Here is a 17,943-nt window from a genome sequence, read left to right on the forward strand (position 1 = left end):
ATTCTCTCTATTTTGCCACACTGTGGAGAACCACAGTCTCAACGGTCAGACCCGGTCCAAATCCAAAAAGGACACCCCACTCAAGCCCTTCACCGGTTGTCTTCAGCCCTTCCTCGGCGGACTTCTTCCTCATCTCATCCAAAATGAATAGAACACAAGCACTAGACATGTTTCCATACTCACTAAGGATGTGTCTTGTGGCACGTAGCTTCTCAGGTTTAAGGGCCAACTTGAGCTCGACCTGGTCCAAAATGGCCGGTCCACCCGGGTGGGCAATCCAGAAGAGTGAGTTCCAATCAGAGATGCCTAGAGGCTCAAATGCCTCCACGAGGCTCTTTTCAATGTTCTTGGAAATGAGGCCTGGAACGTCCTTGAGTAAATGGAAGGTGAGGCCAACCTCTCTGAGATGTCCATCTATAGCACCATCACTGTCAGGTAGAATGGTCTGAGCTGCCGAGACCAATTCAAACAAGGGTTTCTCAATTTCAGGAATTGGGTCAGCCCCAACTATGATTGCAGCTGCACCATCTCCAAACAGAGCCTGACCCACAAGACTGTCAAGGTGAGTATCACTTGGGCCACGGAAGGTCACAGCAGTGATCTCAGAGCAAACTACTAGAACACGAGCACCTTTGTTGTTCTCTGCAAGGTCCTTGGCAAGACGAAGAACCGTGCCACCAGCAAAGCATCCTTGTTGGTACATCATGAGTCTCTTCACAGAGGGTCGAAGGCCAAGAAGCTTGGTGAGTTGGTAATCACATCCAGGCATGTCAACACCACTTGTGGTGCAGAAAACCAAGTGGGTTATCTTAGATTTGGGTTGTCCCCATTCCTTGATGGCCTTCACAGCAGCTTCTTTCCCCAATTTTGGGACTTCAACAACCACCATGTCTTGCCTTGCATCCAAAGAAGGAGCCATGTATTCACACATGGTTGGGTTTTCCTTCAAGATCTCCTCATTCAAGTGCATGTAACGCTTCTTGATCATGGATTTGTCGCCTGTAATTCACCAAACAAAAGCAAGAGTTAGATAAGAAACTCAATTAAAAAGATTAAGGGTTTTAAAATCAGGAATCGGTCCCTCATGCCAATTACTTACACATGCGCTGGAACTTCTCCTTCAGCTCGGTCTTGTGTTCACTCTTGGTGATGCGGAAGTAGTAGTCAGGGTAAGTGCTTTGGTCGACACAGTTGGAGGGAGTGGCAGTACCGATGGCCATCACAGTGGCAGGGCCTTCAGCCCTTTGAGCCTTGCGGATGGCATCAACGTTCACCATTTTTCACTGGTGAGTTTGTTTACTGTGTCAACTGAGAGAAACCAACTGAAGAATTGGTTGCTTGAGGAAGAATACGCCGAGGAATGTGGTTTTATACATATACGAGGGTGGTCTGCCAGGCAGCTTGGGAGGGGTAGCTAAGAGAGGGGCCAGGGTGTGTCACGTGCTTGACCAACCCATGGGTCTGATAGTCTTGTGAAAAGGCATTCACAAGTGCTAACCACTCGGCAAGCTAGTTCTCGCACGTGACACATGAGTCTGGTTTGGTACATCCATCGGTGATCAGACTGGCCGTTGCAGGTGACTCTGACATTCATCGGTTATCAAAATAATTGGGGTTTGATGATGTGAAATTTTTTTTTTGGTTTGATGATGTGAAATTAACCTAACGAAGGGGAGGTTGAGGTTGAGGTTGAGGGCATTCCAATTAGTGGTGAAGGTACTTTAGTGGAGTGTTCTTACCAAAAAATAAAGAGTTAAACACGCGTAGTCCATGTACTATTCTTCAATGTTCTACGTACCACCCTTGCTTTATTCCTAATGCCATTTAAACCTACATCAGGTATTAACTGATAAAAAATTATCAAACTATTTTTTTTTCTATCTTATCTAAATTATAAAAAAACTTAGTTGCCCTGACTTATTTGCTAATTTTTGAAAAAATCAAAATGCCATCATCTTCCCCAAATCATCATCTTCTTTTATATACCAAATACCACTACCATCCGCCATTAATACCATCATCACCGCGAAGCCCCACCTCCAGCACCCTCCAGCATCTTTGGTTAGCCCTTTTTCTTTGGGCTTCTCTTCTTTTACTTTCTTTGGTTAGCCCTTTTTCTTGCTCCGGCCACCCCATCAATGGCGTCTGCAAGATCATTTGCAGCTCTCAAGACCATATCTTCTTCAGCAATTAGGGTGCTTGATTCAAGATCATCTCTTTCCTATGCTCAGACCCAGAAACCCTTGGGGTTTAAGACTTCTAACGACTCATCGTCAAGCCGTCTGCAAGATCATTTGCATGCTCTGTGTTTTACTGCCCACTTTTTAAACCACTCTGCACTACCATTCCTCTCCATTTCCAATTCACTCACAACAGCTAACATACTTATGTGTTGCTACTTGCTACTGTCTATGTGATACCTGACTTTGTTTCTCTTGACAGGGTCGATTTGTGTAGAGGAACTAAAGGAAGGTTCGAAGTATAATTTGTGTCTTTATAAGAGGGAAGGCCCTTTATCAAGACGAGGTAGAGTCGAGAGCAAAGTCTGGGCGGGGTTAAATGAATCAGTATGATCTTACCAATTAATACATTCTCTGTAAATAACTTCTCCAGCGCATGACCCACAGCCACAGGAGAACAGAGTTCCTCCCTCCGGTGGGTCTGCAACAAAATTTCCAGTGTCATAAAATAACTTTGCATATCGAGCTTGTCTATGAGATGAAACCCTAAGTCGACGAAGCCTACCGTTAATTTCATGGAAGATACCGGGTTAATTTCATTTAAGTCGCACCCTCCAGCATCTTTGAACACTATAACCGTTAATTTTATGGAAGATACCAAACCATCTCCAAGAGAAACCCTAAGTCGACGAAGCCGACCGTCGAATTGATTTGGGCACAAAATGAACTTGTCGCAGGTGGTGGTGGTGGTGGTGGCGGTGGCGATGGCGTGGGTGTGGTGGTGGTGGTATTGGGCATGTAAAAGAAGATAATGATTTGGGGAAGATGAGGGTATTTTGGTATTTTCAAATTTTAGCAAATAGGTGAGGGCAATTAGGTCATTTCAAATTTTAGAAAAGATAGAAGAAATGGTAGTTTGGTCATTTTTTAGCATTTAACACTTGTTGTGGACTTAAATTGCATTAGGGGGGTAAAGTAGGGGTACGTGGAATTATCAAGGGTGGTACGTGTACTTGTCAGAACCTTAGGGGGGGTATGAGGAATATTAGGTGCATTATAAGGGGGTACGTGTATTTAACCCAAAAATAAAAGGCCAAAGATTTCATACACGGTCGTCCAAGTATGCACGATCGTGTCCCCTCTCACAGAGAGTAGGAAAAGTCATAAACTTCCAACCCATATTTAATGCCTCGAAAGTCCCATCCTCTCACTTGCACGGCTTACACAGCCGTGTATGAAAACTTCCTCATGTCAAAAAAATTTTTACATTGTGTTCTTAATTAGGAGTAAGTGAATCTTTATACTCTCAGGTTCCTTGCTTAGTACAATTCAAACAGTTCTTGTTGTTGGGGGTAGAAATGACCACCTTATCTCTTTGCTGAATATACTATTTGGGTGGGGTCCTCGGGTGGGATCCACCCCTCTCTTATTAGAGCGTTCGGCTCTTTTGTAACGCAACATGGTGTGTAGTGTATATCCAATGGCCCATAGTGCTTGGGCACGTAGCCCAACACCCTGCCTATGTGTTGGGTTGCGTGCCCGAACCCTGTTGGCCTTTAGATGATGCGCTACACACCATGTCGCGCTACAGAGGACCCAAATCCCTTATTAGAGGCACTAGGAAACTGTACCGGGCAATGAACCTGAGAAGATAGTTTTCTGTACTATCTCTTCTGTACTATCTCTCATCACCTTAAAGTATCAATATTTGCTCCATTTCCTACCCTCTCCATTTCCCCAAGTTTCTCTAATAGAGGGGGATGAACCCCACTCGGGCAGTGTATTCGGATAGGGGTAGGGTGATCATTTACACCCCTCCTCCTCTCTATTAGAGGAACTTGGGGAAATGGACTTGCCCAAGAAATGAAGCAGATAAAGATCCTCACCTTAAACGCACTCCTATGCACACCATCTAAATCCCAACCGTTGAATCTCTGAAAGCTAATGTTAACCGTTAAAATAAAACATGCCTATTTTAGGTTTTGGTTTTACCTCCACAGCCGGTTTGTTTGGTTGAAGTCTCTAATATGTCCCACACTTATGAACAATTACGATTTGACATTTAAAATCTACGGTTGAAATTTAGGTGTTGCATTTCGTTTAATGAATTAATGGTCCACTTAAGCCCACTTAAGGGTAGCGCTACTACCTTTTTCCCATTTTTAAAAGGATAAAGTATACGTATCCCCCATAATGCATCCAATATTCCTCGTACCTCCTAAGGTTTTAAAAAGTCCACGTACCACCCCTGCAAATTCCACATACCATCCCTACTTTATCCCTTAATTTTAGATTAGTCCAAACCGTTAAGAGCTAAAAACTTGACCATTCTACCCTTTCTTCTATGTTTATAAATTTGAAAAGACCTAATTGTCCTTAGGGGTGTAAATGAATAGCCGAAATCCGTTTCCGTATTCGTGTCCCGTATCCATTTAGTACTATCCGAATCCGTCTGAAAGGTAAACAGATGCGGATACGGATAGGTTATAGCTATCCGAAAAGCTATATTTATATGTAAACGGATAAAATATCCGATCCGTATCCGTGTCCGTATCCGTTTAACACTATCCGAATCCGTCCGATAGCTATTCAGATGCGGATGCGGATATAGCACTATCCGAGCCGAATCCGATCCGTTTACAGTCCTAATTGTCTTGACCTATTTGTTTATAATATGAAAAGACCTTTTTGCCCTAACCTAATTTGATAAGACCCTTTTATCCTCACTATTTGTTCTTAAGAACCTAACCCAATCTAATTACCAAAATGCCCTTATTAAGGCATAATTACCAAAATACCCTCATCTTCCCCAAATCTGATCTTCCCCAAAATCCATCTTCCATTTCTGAAACTTCTCTCAAAATCCAACACAGATTGGTTTTTGTTCTCTGATTCCCTCTTACGCTTCTTTATTCACTCTTTTTTTCTTTTTCGGCTACTGGCGAAACACGAGGGCGAGGTTGGGGGTCGAAGAAATTGCAGAGAAAAAAAAAAGTTAAAAGGAGGTGGGTTTGAGGTTGCAGTTGAAGGTGATGGAATGAGGTAGCAATATTAGTAAATACCCACTCTAAAGAATCATAAATAAATGTAAAGACTCATTAATTCCATCCATCGCTCTAATGCATTCCCAGCTCCTCGAATCGATCAAATACCCACACACGCGAAGCTTCTATTCTCTGTATCTATAATTAATTAGCTTCTTTAGTGGTTTAGCTTCCTTGTTCCGTGTCTGAAGTGAAACTCCGAGCTTCTCTGTGAGCTGAACTTAGTTTCTTATTCTGTTATAGCCATTGCTGCTGTGACTGATTCTTTTACTTCTTTCTGGGTACTGGGTTCAATGGAGAGCACTTTGTTTCGCTTCTTTTAGTTCTTGAAAATGTGGGTTTTGTTTGATTGGTGGTTGTGGTGGAAGAATTGGAGAAAGAATCATCAGAACCAGATCTCTGTGATTTTTACTTAGTTTTTAGGACTCAGAAGAGTCTCCCCACCAGCAACATGCATGGGTACAGCAATCTTGGCAACGGGAGGGCTACTTTGCCGGTGTCTTCTGATACGTGTTCGATTGGGATAGAGGAAGAGGGAAGTCAGAGACAGAGGAAGAAGACGAAGAAGAAGGGAAGGAGGAGAAGAAGAAGATGAAAACGGAGAAAGAAGAAAGAGAGATTTGAGATAATACTTTTCTATTCTTCCACTCTGTGGGAAATTACATTATATAGTCCTATTCAGAATTCTCCAAACTTCCTTAGCCTATCATTAATAACCTAATGTGGGCCCTCTATCTATTCATGCTTTACAGGTTGATGTGCTTGTTCTAACGGGTTGGTGGGATCACATAGTCACGCAAGGCTGCAGGTAGCTTGGTTCTCCTGCTAGAGTGACGTGTGGCTTCCACAGGTGTTGTAATGGTCGTAATATCCCTTGCCACGTTATCTGCTGATGTGTTCCCCTTTATATTATCTATAACATCTTCTCCGACACAGACCTCCATAGCGTCTCCTCCGTGGTCAAGATTCCACCATTGCCGCAACAAGAACACTGGATTTGATCACCTTCGACTGCAACCTCTAACCAACCTCCTTTTTCCTTTTTTTTTCTCTGCAATTTCTTCGACCCCCACCCTCGCCCTCTTGTTTCGCCAGTAGCCGAAAAAAAAAGAGTGAATAAAGAAGAGAAAGAGGAATCAGAGAACAAAAATCAGTCTCTGTTGGATTTTGAGAGAAGTTTCAGAAATGGAAGACGGATTTTGGGGAAGATGGATATTTTGGTAATTATGTCCTAACAAGGGTATTTTAATAATTAGATTAGGTTAGGTTCTTAAGAACAAATAGTGGGGGTAAAAAGTCTTATTAAATTAGGTTAGGACAAAAAAGTCTTTTCATATTGTGAACAAATAGCTCAGGACAATTAGGTATTTTCAAATTTATAAACATAGAAGAAAGGGTAAAATTATTAAGTTTTTAGCACTTAATAGCTAAACTTAATGATTTGGACTTATCTGAAATTAAGAGGGTATAATAAGGGTGATACGTAAAATTTACAGAGGTGGTACATGGACTTTTCACAACCTTAGGGGGTACGGAGAATATTGGATGCATTATAGGGGTGGGTGTATTTTACCCTTTTTAAAATAGAAACTTTGATTGGTGATCCCAAGAAGATGGAAGGAACGTGTGAATATCAAAGAAGATACTTGCTAAAGCTTTCCATCGATGACATTTCGTCGGGCAACGTGGATATTTTGTGTGAAATGGTAATAATTTGCAAATAAGAACTATAGATCACCAAAAATTCCTTATCAGTGGTTGGCCGGTGGTTAAACTTTCCAGGAGGGATGGGTAGGTAAACTAGGTAGTTACGAATGATATTGCTCATAAGGGTATGGAGTTCCGTGTCTGGTTGCAAAGCATATGCTAGAGAACCTTGATTGTTGCATCAAGGCCCACTTTCTCCATATATATTGTTTAAATATATATATATATTATGGACAGTAGTTTTTTATCTGGGTATGCCGATTTCTATCCTCCTTAAAATAAGGGGGTAGAGATGTTTTTTCAAATGGGAAGGAGAGAGATAATAGACTCATGAGAGTGCTGGCATAGGCCACGTTTCCAGATAGAGAACTTTCTCCTATATTATATAATACAAGATCAGGCTGGCTTTACCAGGGTCTAGGCCTCAACCTAGGCCCAACCTAACCTTGTTCGGGTTGAGGGTGGTTTCGGACTGATCGGGTTTTTTTGACACCCCTAACGCCACTCATCTCAAGAGTCAAATTCCAAGCTTGGACAAGAAATTTTTTTTTTTTATGGGTAAAGCTCAGACAAGAACTAAAAATGGTATAAAAGTGAGATTAAAATGAATGTAAAATTATGAAATTACCAATCATCTTTGTTACAATGATATCACACTTTAGTCATTTATTAAGGGAAATGACCCTCCAAGCAGCCAACTTGGGAAAGGATCTCTAAACGGGTCAATTAATGACCGTTGGATGGAGCAAGAAGCATCTTAGCCGTTCATTGAGTTAGCCAGCAAAGATGGTAAGAGTCCCCAACAGTGAGGACTGCTTCATTTGCTAGAATCACATCAGCGTCAAGCCGTTGGGAACGATTCTTGCAAGTGGAGGCTCGTAATGAGTATCGGCCGCGACAAGAACACAGGGAGAGAGAGAGAGAGAGCACAGGGTGCAGGCTGCGCCCAAACACATGGGGCGGGATAGGGCAGCCATTTCAATCATTCAGGGGGCGGGCCGATTATTAGTCCATCCCTGTGACTTTCACAAATCCTAGTGTTGGGGAAGCTTTAACGATTCAAGCATCGATGTTGGAGGCAATATCAAAGGGTTTTGGTCATGTGTAGTTGGAGTCAAATAACAAGTGCGTGATCTCATACCTACATGAAAGATACTGTTCATCTTTCATCTTGTTTTGAAACCTGTATTTTTACTTTTATTCTGAAAGAGAATAATAGCTTAACTGACACCCTGGCAAGGATAGCCCTATCAATAACGTGTACGATGGTATGGCCTATTTCCAATCCATGGCTATTGGATTTATGTAATCTCCAGCCATAATTTTTCACATTATCTAATAAGGTGTTATTACCACACACAAAAAAAAGTGTCTAGGCACATCCTACGCCCCAGTGCGGAGAACATTTTCCCTTAAACTAACTTACATCTTATATTTAAGGCCAAATGTTCTCTGTGCTAGGGGTGCAAGTTGTGCCCAGACACATGGGATAGGCGAAATGACCACCCTGCCCACCTGAATAGCAGGCCATGTGTCTATGTTGCGGCACATAGAACATCAGCCCTATATGTAAACTTAATTTTGCATGGTGATACCTTTACAAGCTGCCAGCTTAGAGAGCGAAACTAATAATAAAAGCCCCAACTGGCAGTTGGCCACGTTTCTTAAATCACCCCCCTAAAGTGCACTGGAAGACCCACTTCTGATGAATGGTCAGAAACAAAACAGCTTTAAACCACCAATATACCTTCACAATACCACAAGTGATAAGTATACAATATCGGTAGTCTATTGGTCTCTGCCGACAACAATATGGATGGACTGTAGAACGACGATGGGATTGTTTGATAGCCGAAAAAACATAGTATTTATAGCCTCAAGTGATGCACACGAATCTCTGTGACAAGATTTAAAAACCTAGAATCGATGGGAATATCAACTGGAACCATACACATTGAAATCTGGAAGTAGTAAAACGATTTTCACATATCTGTGATTGTTTAGAAATGGTTAGGCCACTCTTAGGCCAGATTTAATATTTTATTTATTTTTAATTTTGGATTGATTTCATTAAATAGTCAACAAACAGATTTTTTGTCAAAAAATTGAAATGGTTTTGGTTGTATCAATATGAAATATATAAAAAATAAAAAATCTATTTTGTAGTTCAACTTCTATGAATTGGGTATTTCTTTGGGAAGGGTGATGGTGGTAGTGGTGATGGTGGTGATAGCATGGACGTGGTGATAGCGGTGATGGTGGTGAGTGGTGTTTTATTTTTAACATGAAACTACTACTTTGTCCATCAAATTAATCATGTGCTCATTAAAGAGCAAGAGTGAAATCAAATGAAATAGAAATTCTGAAAGAGTTGATTATTTCAGAATTTCTATTCCAATTGATGTCTATTTGTTTAAAATAAGAAACAAAAATTAAACCAAACACTTTCTGAAATATTCATCACCCCTTTAAATTAAAATAGAAATCATACCAAATCAAACCTTAGATCTTAGAGTAATGATAGTGTGACCCAGTTAGATCACCGAACTTTATTAAATGAAAAGAAAAAACCTGTATTGGCATTTATGCGGGCTCAACACTAGTAGTCTATTCTATCCAAAAAAAAAACACTAGTGGTCTAGTACCACACATGCCTAAGGCAAACATGAGAAATTAAAGAGAATAAAATTAAAGGAAACAGAATCATTGTTTTTCCTTTATGATGCTTCTAGGCAGCCACGCTATGGAGAACCACGGTCTCGACGGTCAGACCCGGTCCGAATCCAAATAGAACACCCCACTCGAGCCCCTCACCGGTGGTCTTCAACCCTTCCTCGGCCGACTTCTTCCTCATCTCATCCAAAATGAATAGAACACAAGCACTAGACATGTTTCCATACTCACTAAGTATGTGTCTTGTGGCCCTGAGCTTCTCCAGTTTAAGGGCTAACTTGAGCTCGACCTGGTCCAAAATGGCTGGTCCACCCGGGTGGGCGATCCAGAAGAGGGAATTCCAATCAGAGATGCCGAGTGGCTCAAATGCCTCCACGAGACTCTTCTCAATGTTCTTGGAGATGAGGCCTGGAACGTCTTTGAGTAGGTGGAAGGTGAGGCCAACCTCTCTTAAATGTCCATCTATGGCACCATCACTGTCAGGTAGAATGGTCTGAGCTGCCGAGACCAACTCAAACAAGGGTTTCTCAATTTCAGGAATCGGGTCAGCCCCAACTATGATTGCAGCTGCACCATCTCCAAACAGAGCCTGACCCACAAGACTGTCAAGGTGAGAATCACTTGGGCCACGGAAGGTCACGGCAGTGATCTCAGAGCAAACTACAAGAACACGAGCACCTTTGTTGTTCTCTGCAAGGTCCTTGGCAAGACGAAGGACCGTGCCACCAGCAAAGCATCCTTGTTGGTACATCATGAGTCTCTTCACAGAGGGTCGAAGCCCAAGAAGCTTGGTGAGCTGGTAATCACATCCAGGCATGTCAACACCACTTGTGGTGCAGAAAACCAAGTGGGTTATCTTGGATTTGGGTTGTCCCCATTCCTTGATGGCCTTCACAGCGGCTTCTTTTCCCAATTTTGGGACTTCAACAACCACCATGTCTTGTCTCGCATCCAAAGAAGGAGCCATGTATTCACACATGGTTGGGTTTTCCTTCAAGATCTCCTCATTCAAGTGCATGTAACGCTTCTTGATCATGGATTTGTCACCTGTAATTCACCAATCAAGTAAGATTTAGATAAGAAACCCAATAAACAAAGGAATCGGCTGGGCCGATTCCTAATCCGATTAACCCATTTTTTGGTTACTTACACATGCGCTGGAACTTCTCCTTGAGCTCCGTCTTGTGTTCACTGTTGGTGATGCGGAAGTAGTAGTCAGGGTAAGTGCTTTGATCGACACAGTTGGGGGGAGTGGCAGTGCCGATGGCCATGACAGTGGCAGGGCCTTCGGCCCTTTGAGCCTTGCGAATGGCATCGACACTAGTCACCATTTCGTTGCTCTGAGTAACGAAAGAGAAGGGGTTGTCGCTTCTTGTTGGTTGCTGTTGCCGTTGAAGTAGTTAGAGAGCAGTAAGAGCTCCAAGCCTTTAAATAGGAAATAGATGGTAGATGGAGGTATCACATGCCAAGCTGAACCTGTCAACAACCCGTTCACCATCTATCAATGTGGGAATTGGTTTGCACGTGACAGAAATAAGGAAGGTTAGAAACCAGAAAGAAATTAGGGGGGTGTACGCGAATTTTTATCACCTGCGATCCCCCTGCCCGATACGGTTCCTAGTGCCTGTAATAAAAGGGAGGTGGATCTTATCCGAGCAGTGTGTTCGATCAGGGGATGAAATGGTCATTTCATCCCCACTATGAGAGGAACCGCACAACTGTACCGATCAGCGAACCTCAGGGGATAAAGGTCCGGGTGTACTCTATTCATTGCTCTATATTGGGTCTAGCTCGTTGCACGCTTGACTACATTTGTTTGTTAGAGTTCGGTTCCTCTGTACGTACCAACAGGTGAACGTCCATGTGAGAAACAACTCCTGTCAATCCAGGCAGCTAGGCTGCATGTGCAGCGCCAGAGGTGAGGCAGTGCACATTGACTACCTTACCCCTGCTCAGGCAAGGCGCTCAGGCTGGGGTAAGGTGGTAAATGTACGCCGCCTCACCTCTGGCACTGCACATGCAGCCCAGCTGCACTGATTGATAGGATCTTTTTCAGAGCCAACCATCTGTCCATTTTTTGCTATTTACAAGGGGAGGAGGGGTTTTCGTGTAAACAAAATTAATGTGTGATTGGCTCTCACATATACGTTCACTTGTTGGTACGTGCAGATGATCCATTCTTATAAATGTTATGGTAACGGACCTTTTATAGACTCTAAAATGGAAGAGGGTGGAGCTCATTATGACTTAGGGTTGCAACAAGGTTGGGTTGGGCTGGGATTTTTAAAACCCTAGCCTAACCCTAACTCCATAAGTCCCCTTAACTGGGCCCAAGCCTGGTCGACTGGCCCGACCCTAACTCAGGGCTTGAAAAATCGAATCCTAGGGGAGAAAATTATTTATTTTACATAATAACACTATATTTTGTTATAATAAAAATATATTATATCATTTATTATCTTAATTTATAATATATTATATAACAAAATGTGTATAACGTTTAAAATTTATTATTATTATTATTATAGAGTATAACTTAAAACAAGGTCAGGATGGGCCAGGTTGGGCTCAGCCCAAGGCCTCAACCCTAGCCCGGCCTGACCCTGACTCAGGGTCAGAAAGTTCCAGCCCTAACCCACCCTCAAAACCATGGTATCTCAGCCCAAACCCTATTTGGGCTAAGGGCGGGCCATGGTGGGTTTGGGCTGACAGGGTCAAACTTACACCCCTACATTATGTTACCCGATTTATTACTTGAATAGTTCACAGTTTCCATTTATATCATCTGAAAAATAAGAAACTCTTTATTGTAATTAAAGTGGTGATAAAATAAGAAATTGCAATCTTATTTTTTTCTTTTTTTAAGATAATAATTTTTTTCTTTCAATTGAGTTAAATCATGTCATTTCATATAAATACTACTAATTTTTTTATTTTTTGAAAACGTTTTTTCACCCTACATTAAATAAATTTTTGAAAATAAGATAAGAAGAAATAAAAAAAGATTACAACTTCTTAATTCACCCCTTTGGTGACAACAAGTGGTACAAAAGACTTTGTTTTGTCTAGATGTAGAAAATTTGAAAAGGATTTTTTTTCTTCATAAAATTACATTTTTTCACAGTTTGTATTAGAAAATTTAAAAAAAAAATCACTTAAAATAGAATTAACATGAAAAAAATGTACAACGAAACATACAACACCTAATCACAGAAGGGGTATTATAGTAATTTAGCAACTCACTGGTGTGGTTACATAATATATGCCTTGTGGGAGTGGGACCTTATCGACTCTAAACTTTGAGAACATGTTAACAACCTCTATTGGTTAAATTTGTTGTGATTTTATTTCAACATTTGGAGGATAGATCATTGAACAAAGGTGAGAAGTCAATGATTATGAAAAAAGATATAATTTCGACGCAAACCCACTCAAACAGGGAGAACAATTTCCTACCATTATTGGGGAATTGAAACTAGTACGGCTTCACTCTCTGCTACCAACCTTTCTCTACTAGTAGGAGCTGGGCTTCCCTACCATTAGGAATTGGGCCTATTATCATTACTTGAAGCCAACTACAGGTTCATTCCAAAGTTTGGCAACCCACAAGTGGAATCGAGGCCCAAGGCGGTACGTCCAAGCAATAAAAATGGCAGAGGCCAATGAAATGATGTGAGCTGAAAAGCGGCAAGGAGGCCACTAAAGAAGAGGAAATCCCAAAGCCAGGGCGGTGGTTGGGGCAGGTAGTGTAAGGGGCAAGAGATAGACCAGATTCAACATAGAAGGAGTAGAGTAGTTGACGAACCAGGGTTGGCGGTTGGGGAAGGTCAAAGTTCAAGCAGAAAACATCTCTCGAGGTTATGTCCGTCCGCAACTGATCGTGTCGTTAAGAGATAAAAATCAAATCCACGAAGAATTGGAAGGCTAAAAATGCTAAGGATGAAATATAGTCGTTTCGCATTTTGATTAAACTAAACAAAAAATAATAATTTAATTAACAATAAGGGATACTAAAAATCAATTTGAGAGATGAAAGAGAGAGACTGTCTTCAGGTTTCGAATCCATATTGATTCATTAGTTAATTTATGGTATACACTTACGGTTCATTACAGCTACAAGCCTAATGACACTACAGAATGATAAATTGCAATTCGACCTAATTATAACCTATCTTGTCGATCACTATCGTCTTTCGTTTTTGTCTTAGCACGCTTAGTTCGGTCAGTTATAGACTATCATTGGTTTCAATTACAGTCACAGGAATACCATTGCTTGAATAGAAAAGATGAATCACAGAAACAAATTCCCTAAACTAGATTTAACAATAAAATTCATTCAATGAAATAAAATTATAAGTTTTGCTATCAAGCAATCAAATGTATCATCCATGAATTTAATTGACAAAATTCAATGCTTCATCTACACCTAAAGACAGAAGATACTTGGTCATTCATGGGGCTAACTGACAGGGGGCTGCAATGGTGATCTTCCATGTAACACAACGAGCGCAAAGAGGTCGGTGAAGTGTGCGATGCAACGAATGAAAGATGAGCGGCTGAATTGATGGTTGAAGAGGCTGCAATGGTGATAGTGCTGATCTCTGCGTAATGTTATCCAGAAAAACTCATAAAAAGAAAAGAAATTGGAAAAAGAAGAATAATGGTGGGATAATGGAAAAGGGCTGCAATACTGGATTGTGGATGTTGCAGCGAGGATTCTAGTAAGGAGGAAACCGTTGTTAAATAGAAAAATAAGAAAAAAGAGCAAAGAGAGCGTGAGAGAAGGAGAGAAAAAAACGCGAGAGAGACAGAGAGAGAGGGAACCGTGTGAGAGTGAGTGGATTTCCTATCTTTTTTATTATTTTTCCTAAAAAGAAAGAAAGAAAGAGAGAGATAGACGTGAAGAGAGTTTAGGAGAGAGGGAAACCGTAGAGTCGGTAGAGATAATTGAAATTGGGAACGGTTGGGATTTTAAATATAAAATAGGATTTTAGGAAAGATTGGGGAAGCCGTGGACAGCATGTGAGACGAGAGATATTTTAGGGAAAAGATTGAAGAGAGGGAGAGGGAGAGGGAGAGAGAGAACCGTAGATGATTGAAAGGAAGAAAGCGCTAGAGAGATATTAGGGCTGAGATAGGAAAGAGAAATGAGAGTTGGGATTTTAGGTGAGAAGATAGGTGATTTTGGGAGAGAGAAAATTAGAGGATAGAAAGGAAAAAGAGATTTAAGAGAGTTGGGGAAACCGTGGGAGGGAAGTTGGGAATTAGTCGATTAGAGAGGAAATAGGAGAGAGAGAAGGTTGTGTTTGGTAACGGTCTGAATAAAGAACGTCCGTTCTTGATTAGAAATATTTTTTTGTGTTTTTGGTTTAGATCGGCGTTCTGAGATCGAAAAATAACCGTTTGATAACGTTTTCAAGAACGTTGTTCAAAACAAAAATGATGTTTGGTAAAATCTGTTCTTTCCTATTTGATATTAATTACAATAATGTCATTTCTTTGTCAATTATACCAAAAAAAGATTTGTAAAATCATTTTCTTTTACCAACCTTAGCATAAACTTAAAATATCTTATTAACATAACCAAAGTAAGTATGAAAAGATGTCAAATTTCAAAGATGCCATTAAAATTGGGTTCTTGAGTGGATTAGTGACATAACTAACTATGTTATGAACAGTTGAATAAAGAGGGCCTTGGTGGACTCGAACCACCATCCTCTTGGAACATGAGCATGTTCCAAGTGCTCTACCAATTTGAGCTAGAGGCCCATCAAGTTGTCAATGAATTAACACAACAGATTAAACCAAATTATATTCTCCATTCTTTTGGATTCTAGAAAGCCAAGAGATTCCATAGACTGAATGATCTTAACTACCTGAAGCACTTGGCTATTTTGGACATGAGAAGTAAAGAAATTTTTTGTTTTTCAAAGAAAAGGCAATTGGTACAAACAGAAAAATGGTGGTGCCAATGCCAAAACCTTTTGAAATTGGTCCTAAGAGATAACATAGATGGACCCTGCTCTTACCTGCCATTCATTGCTTCCTTTCTCAGTAATTTCTTTGTCTTCCCCAATCCCCTTTCTCCTATGTGAGTGGAAAAAAGTAAAGGAAGAAAAGGTATGGATATGAGAGCTGAATCAACTTATAATTTAAAGGGCAATCATATGATAGTCCCCCCTAGGGTACCTAGATCCGAAATCAAAAGTTCAAGTTTGAACCATTCTCCCTCGTCATACCCAGATCAATATCATCCAATCAAGTCCTTCTGGGCTGAAGATCACATCTCATGATCAATATCTTATTAAAATCTGACTTGTTTCAAATTCTCTTGGATGGTTTTCACAGTGATAGATTTAGAAACCAGATTTAAAAATAAATTTAATAGCAGCAAATCAAAGTTTCAGATATGGGGTCGAAGGTCAATTATATGGAGAAGAATGGTTTCCCAAATTTTGGCTCAAATCTGATGGACAGATCTGAAGTAAATACTGTTGGAATCTGATCAGATTTCTTGTTTGGGAGATATCACCAGTTTACTTTACTGGTTGTGTCCATATGCGATTCTGCCTATTGGATTGGAATCTGAACTTTCCTTAGGGTTGCCTTGACCAAAACTAGCATGGTGTTTTCTGTAGTTATAAAGAGAAAAGGAAGTTGATATGGACTTTGTTTATCAACATACTGTTTCCTAACCAGACAGTAACACCACTTTTATATAGATTTCATTCAACTTTAGACCTGTTTTTCCATCATGCAGAATATACCATCAGGTGAAACACCAACACTCAACCATAAATTATATGCTACGATGTACCTATAGTATACCAAAGTAACCAAACGAAGCCCATCCCACCAAACCAGGTCTGTCGATTAGCAAATAATGAACTAAGAATTTAAATATGATGAAAATTAACCAGATGACCAGGTAGCCATGTCTTGTAAACTAATTAGCATCAAAATGGCGACTTACGACAGAATATCTTCTTACAACAAATAAATAAGAGAGAGAGAGAGAGGACTTCCTAATGTATTATATGGTTTGGCTTCAATGCTTCTTTTTCACTTTCTCCAAATTTTCTTCTCAGATGAGATTGACCCATCCCCTTATTCATTCACAAGTGCTCTCAAAGGTAATTTTGGACTTAGAATTGTAATTCTTATAATGCTTTTTAAGTTTTTGATGATGAAACAGTTGTGGTTTTTTTTTTTTGTTTTTGTAGCTTTGCAGGCAAGATCAGGATATGGTTATGGTTGGGAATACTTGTCACCTGATGGTTTTGCTCTGAATTCTAAGTGGAGTGAAGCAGAGAAGTATATCTATAACCCACTTTCAGGAGAGTTTCCAATGGAATGTTTGTCTACCAAAACTCTTAAGTGGAAGATCCTTTCCTACAAATTTCCTTTTATTGTTTCCTGCAACTAGAATTGATTTCTGCAGCCCCCTGTAGTGCACTGTTCTTCTCATTGATTCTATAGGTCAGAATATTATTTCCTACATTCAGGTTCAAATCCGTCGGCCTGCTTTAGCTCCTGCATATAGACAGCAAAACTGTCCATACAACTCTTTGTTTCCAACAGTTCTTGCTTGAATTTCAATCTTGTTTATCTATTCTGAGTTGTACAATCACTGAGAAGAGAAGATGGGAAGAGAGTTGGATGATAGATGGTGTGTATATCATACCAGCCTTCATGTTTTTATATTTAGAAAGCCAAATAAGAGTTACAAAGGAAATAGGACTCTAACACCTCTTACCTAGCTAAGCCTAGAACCTAATTATAATAGGAAACTGAAATATAACTATAATAGGAAAGAGAAACAATATAACAATTAAAGCCCAAATTACATAGCTAAGACTACCCTCCCATGTATGTATCTTTAACAGGCTCCATTGAATGTCCAGCCCTTTTTGGGCCCATAAATGAACTCATGGATGACCCACAATTTTCAGTTCTAACAAGACTCCCCTTTCTTTTGTCTTTTATCTTCTGCTCTAGATTATGGAAGATTTAAATTGAGTTATAGCCTACTACTAATAGGCTTAATAGCAGAGTTGACATCAGCATCAATGGTGGTATCCCATTTTGTGCAGTTTCCAATTTTGTGAATATGAGCTAAGATTTATGATTGGTTAAATCAGATTTCTCTAAAATTAAGAATCTAACTAATGAACCAGCAAGGAATGAAATGATTATGATCACTAGAGGGGTTAGAGGTAAAAGAAGATACCAAGTATATACTGATATCCACTTTTGACTTCAGTTTCATTGCTACCCTCTTGCGCTACACAGTAATTTATGGTCTTGGAAAGCATTATCAACAGTGCAGGATTGGGAAA

At 40.3% G+C, this 17,943-nt stretch overlaps 2 protein-coding genes and 2 long non-coding RNA genes across 5 annotated transcripts in view; 2 read left to right on the forward strand and 2 right to left on the reverse strand.

The window, feature by feature from the left end:
• The window catches only part of LOC122667853 (chalcone synthase 1-like), a 23,675-nt gene continuing 5,732 nt past the window's right edge, over window positions 1-17,943 (reverse strand). Inside the window, exons 2-3 of one of the 2 annotated variants that reach the window (XM_043864300.1) lie at window positions 1,100-1,274; window positions 1-999 (exon numbers count right to left, since the gene is read on the reverse strand). In XM_043864300.1, the coding sequence (XP_043720235.1) occupies window positions 8-999; window positions 1,100-1,274 (1,167 nt within the window). In that variant the 3' untranslated portion in view covers window positions 1-7. Of the gene's footprint in view, window positions 1,000-1,099; window positions 1,310-17,943 lie in introns of those variants that run through there. The other variant, XM_043864299.1, reaches the window with a different exon arrangement.
• LOC122667856 lies at window positions 2,436-2,717 on the forward strand. Its single transcript, XR_006333871.1, has 2 exons — window positions 2,436-2,526; window positions 2,634-2,717. It is a non-coding gene; the product is annotated as an uncharacterized LOC122667856 (long non-coding RNA).
• LOC122667850 (chalcone synthase 1) lies at window positions 9,587-10,957 on the reverse strand. Its single transcript, XM_043864295.1, has 2 exons — window positions 10,755-10,957; window positions 9,587-10,651 (listed from the first exon to the last, which is right to left on the reverse strand). The coding sequence occupies exons 1-2, from the start codon at window positions 10,933-10,935 to the stop codon at window positions 9,660-9,662; spliced, it is 1,173 nt and encodes a 390-aa protein (XP_043720230.1). The 5' UTR covers window positions 10,936-10,957; the 3' UTR covers window positions 9,587-9,659.
• LOC122667855 overlaps window positions 16,691-17,943 on the forward strand; it is a 15,694-nt gene continuing 14,441 nt past the window's right edge. Inside the window, exons 1-2 of the long non-coding RNA XR_006333870.1 lie at window positions 16,691-16,737; window positions 16,828-16,981. This is a non-coding gene — a long non-coding RNA (uncharacterized LOC122667855). The remainder of the gene's footprint in view (window positions 16,738-16,827; window positions 16,982-17,943) is intronic.

The sequence above is a fragment of the Telopea speciosissima genome, chromosome 7 (assembly GCF_018873765.1).
Source record: "Telopea speciosissima isolate NSW1024214 ecotype Mountain lineage chromosome 7, Tspe_v1, whole genome shotgun sequence".
In the NCBI taxonomy this organism is placed as follows: domain Eukaryota; kingdom Viridiplantae; phylum Streptophyta; class Magnoliopsida; order Proteales; family Proteaceae; genus Telopea; species Telopea speciosissima.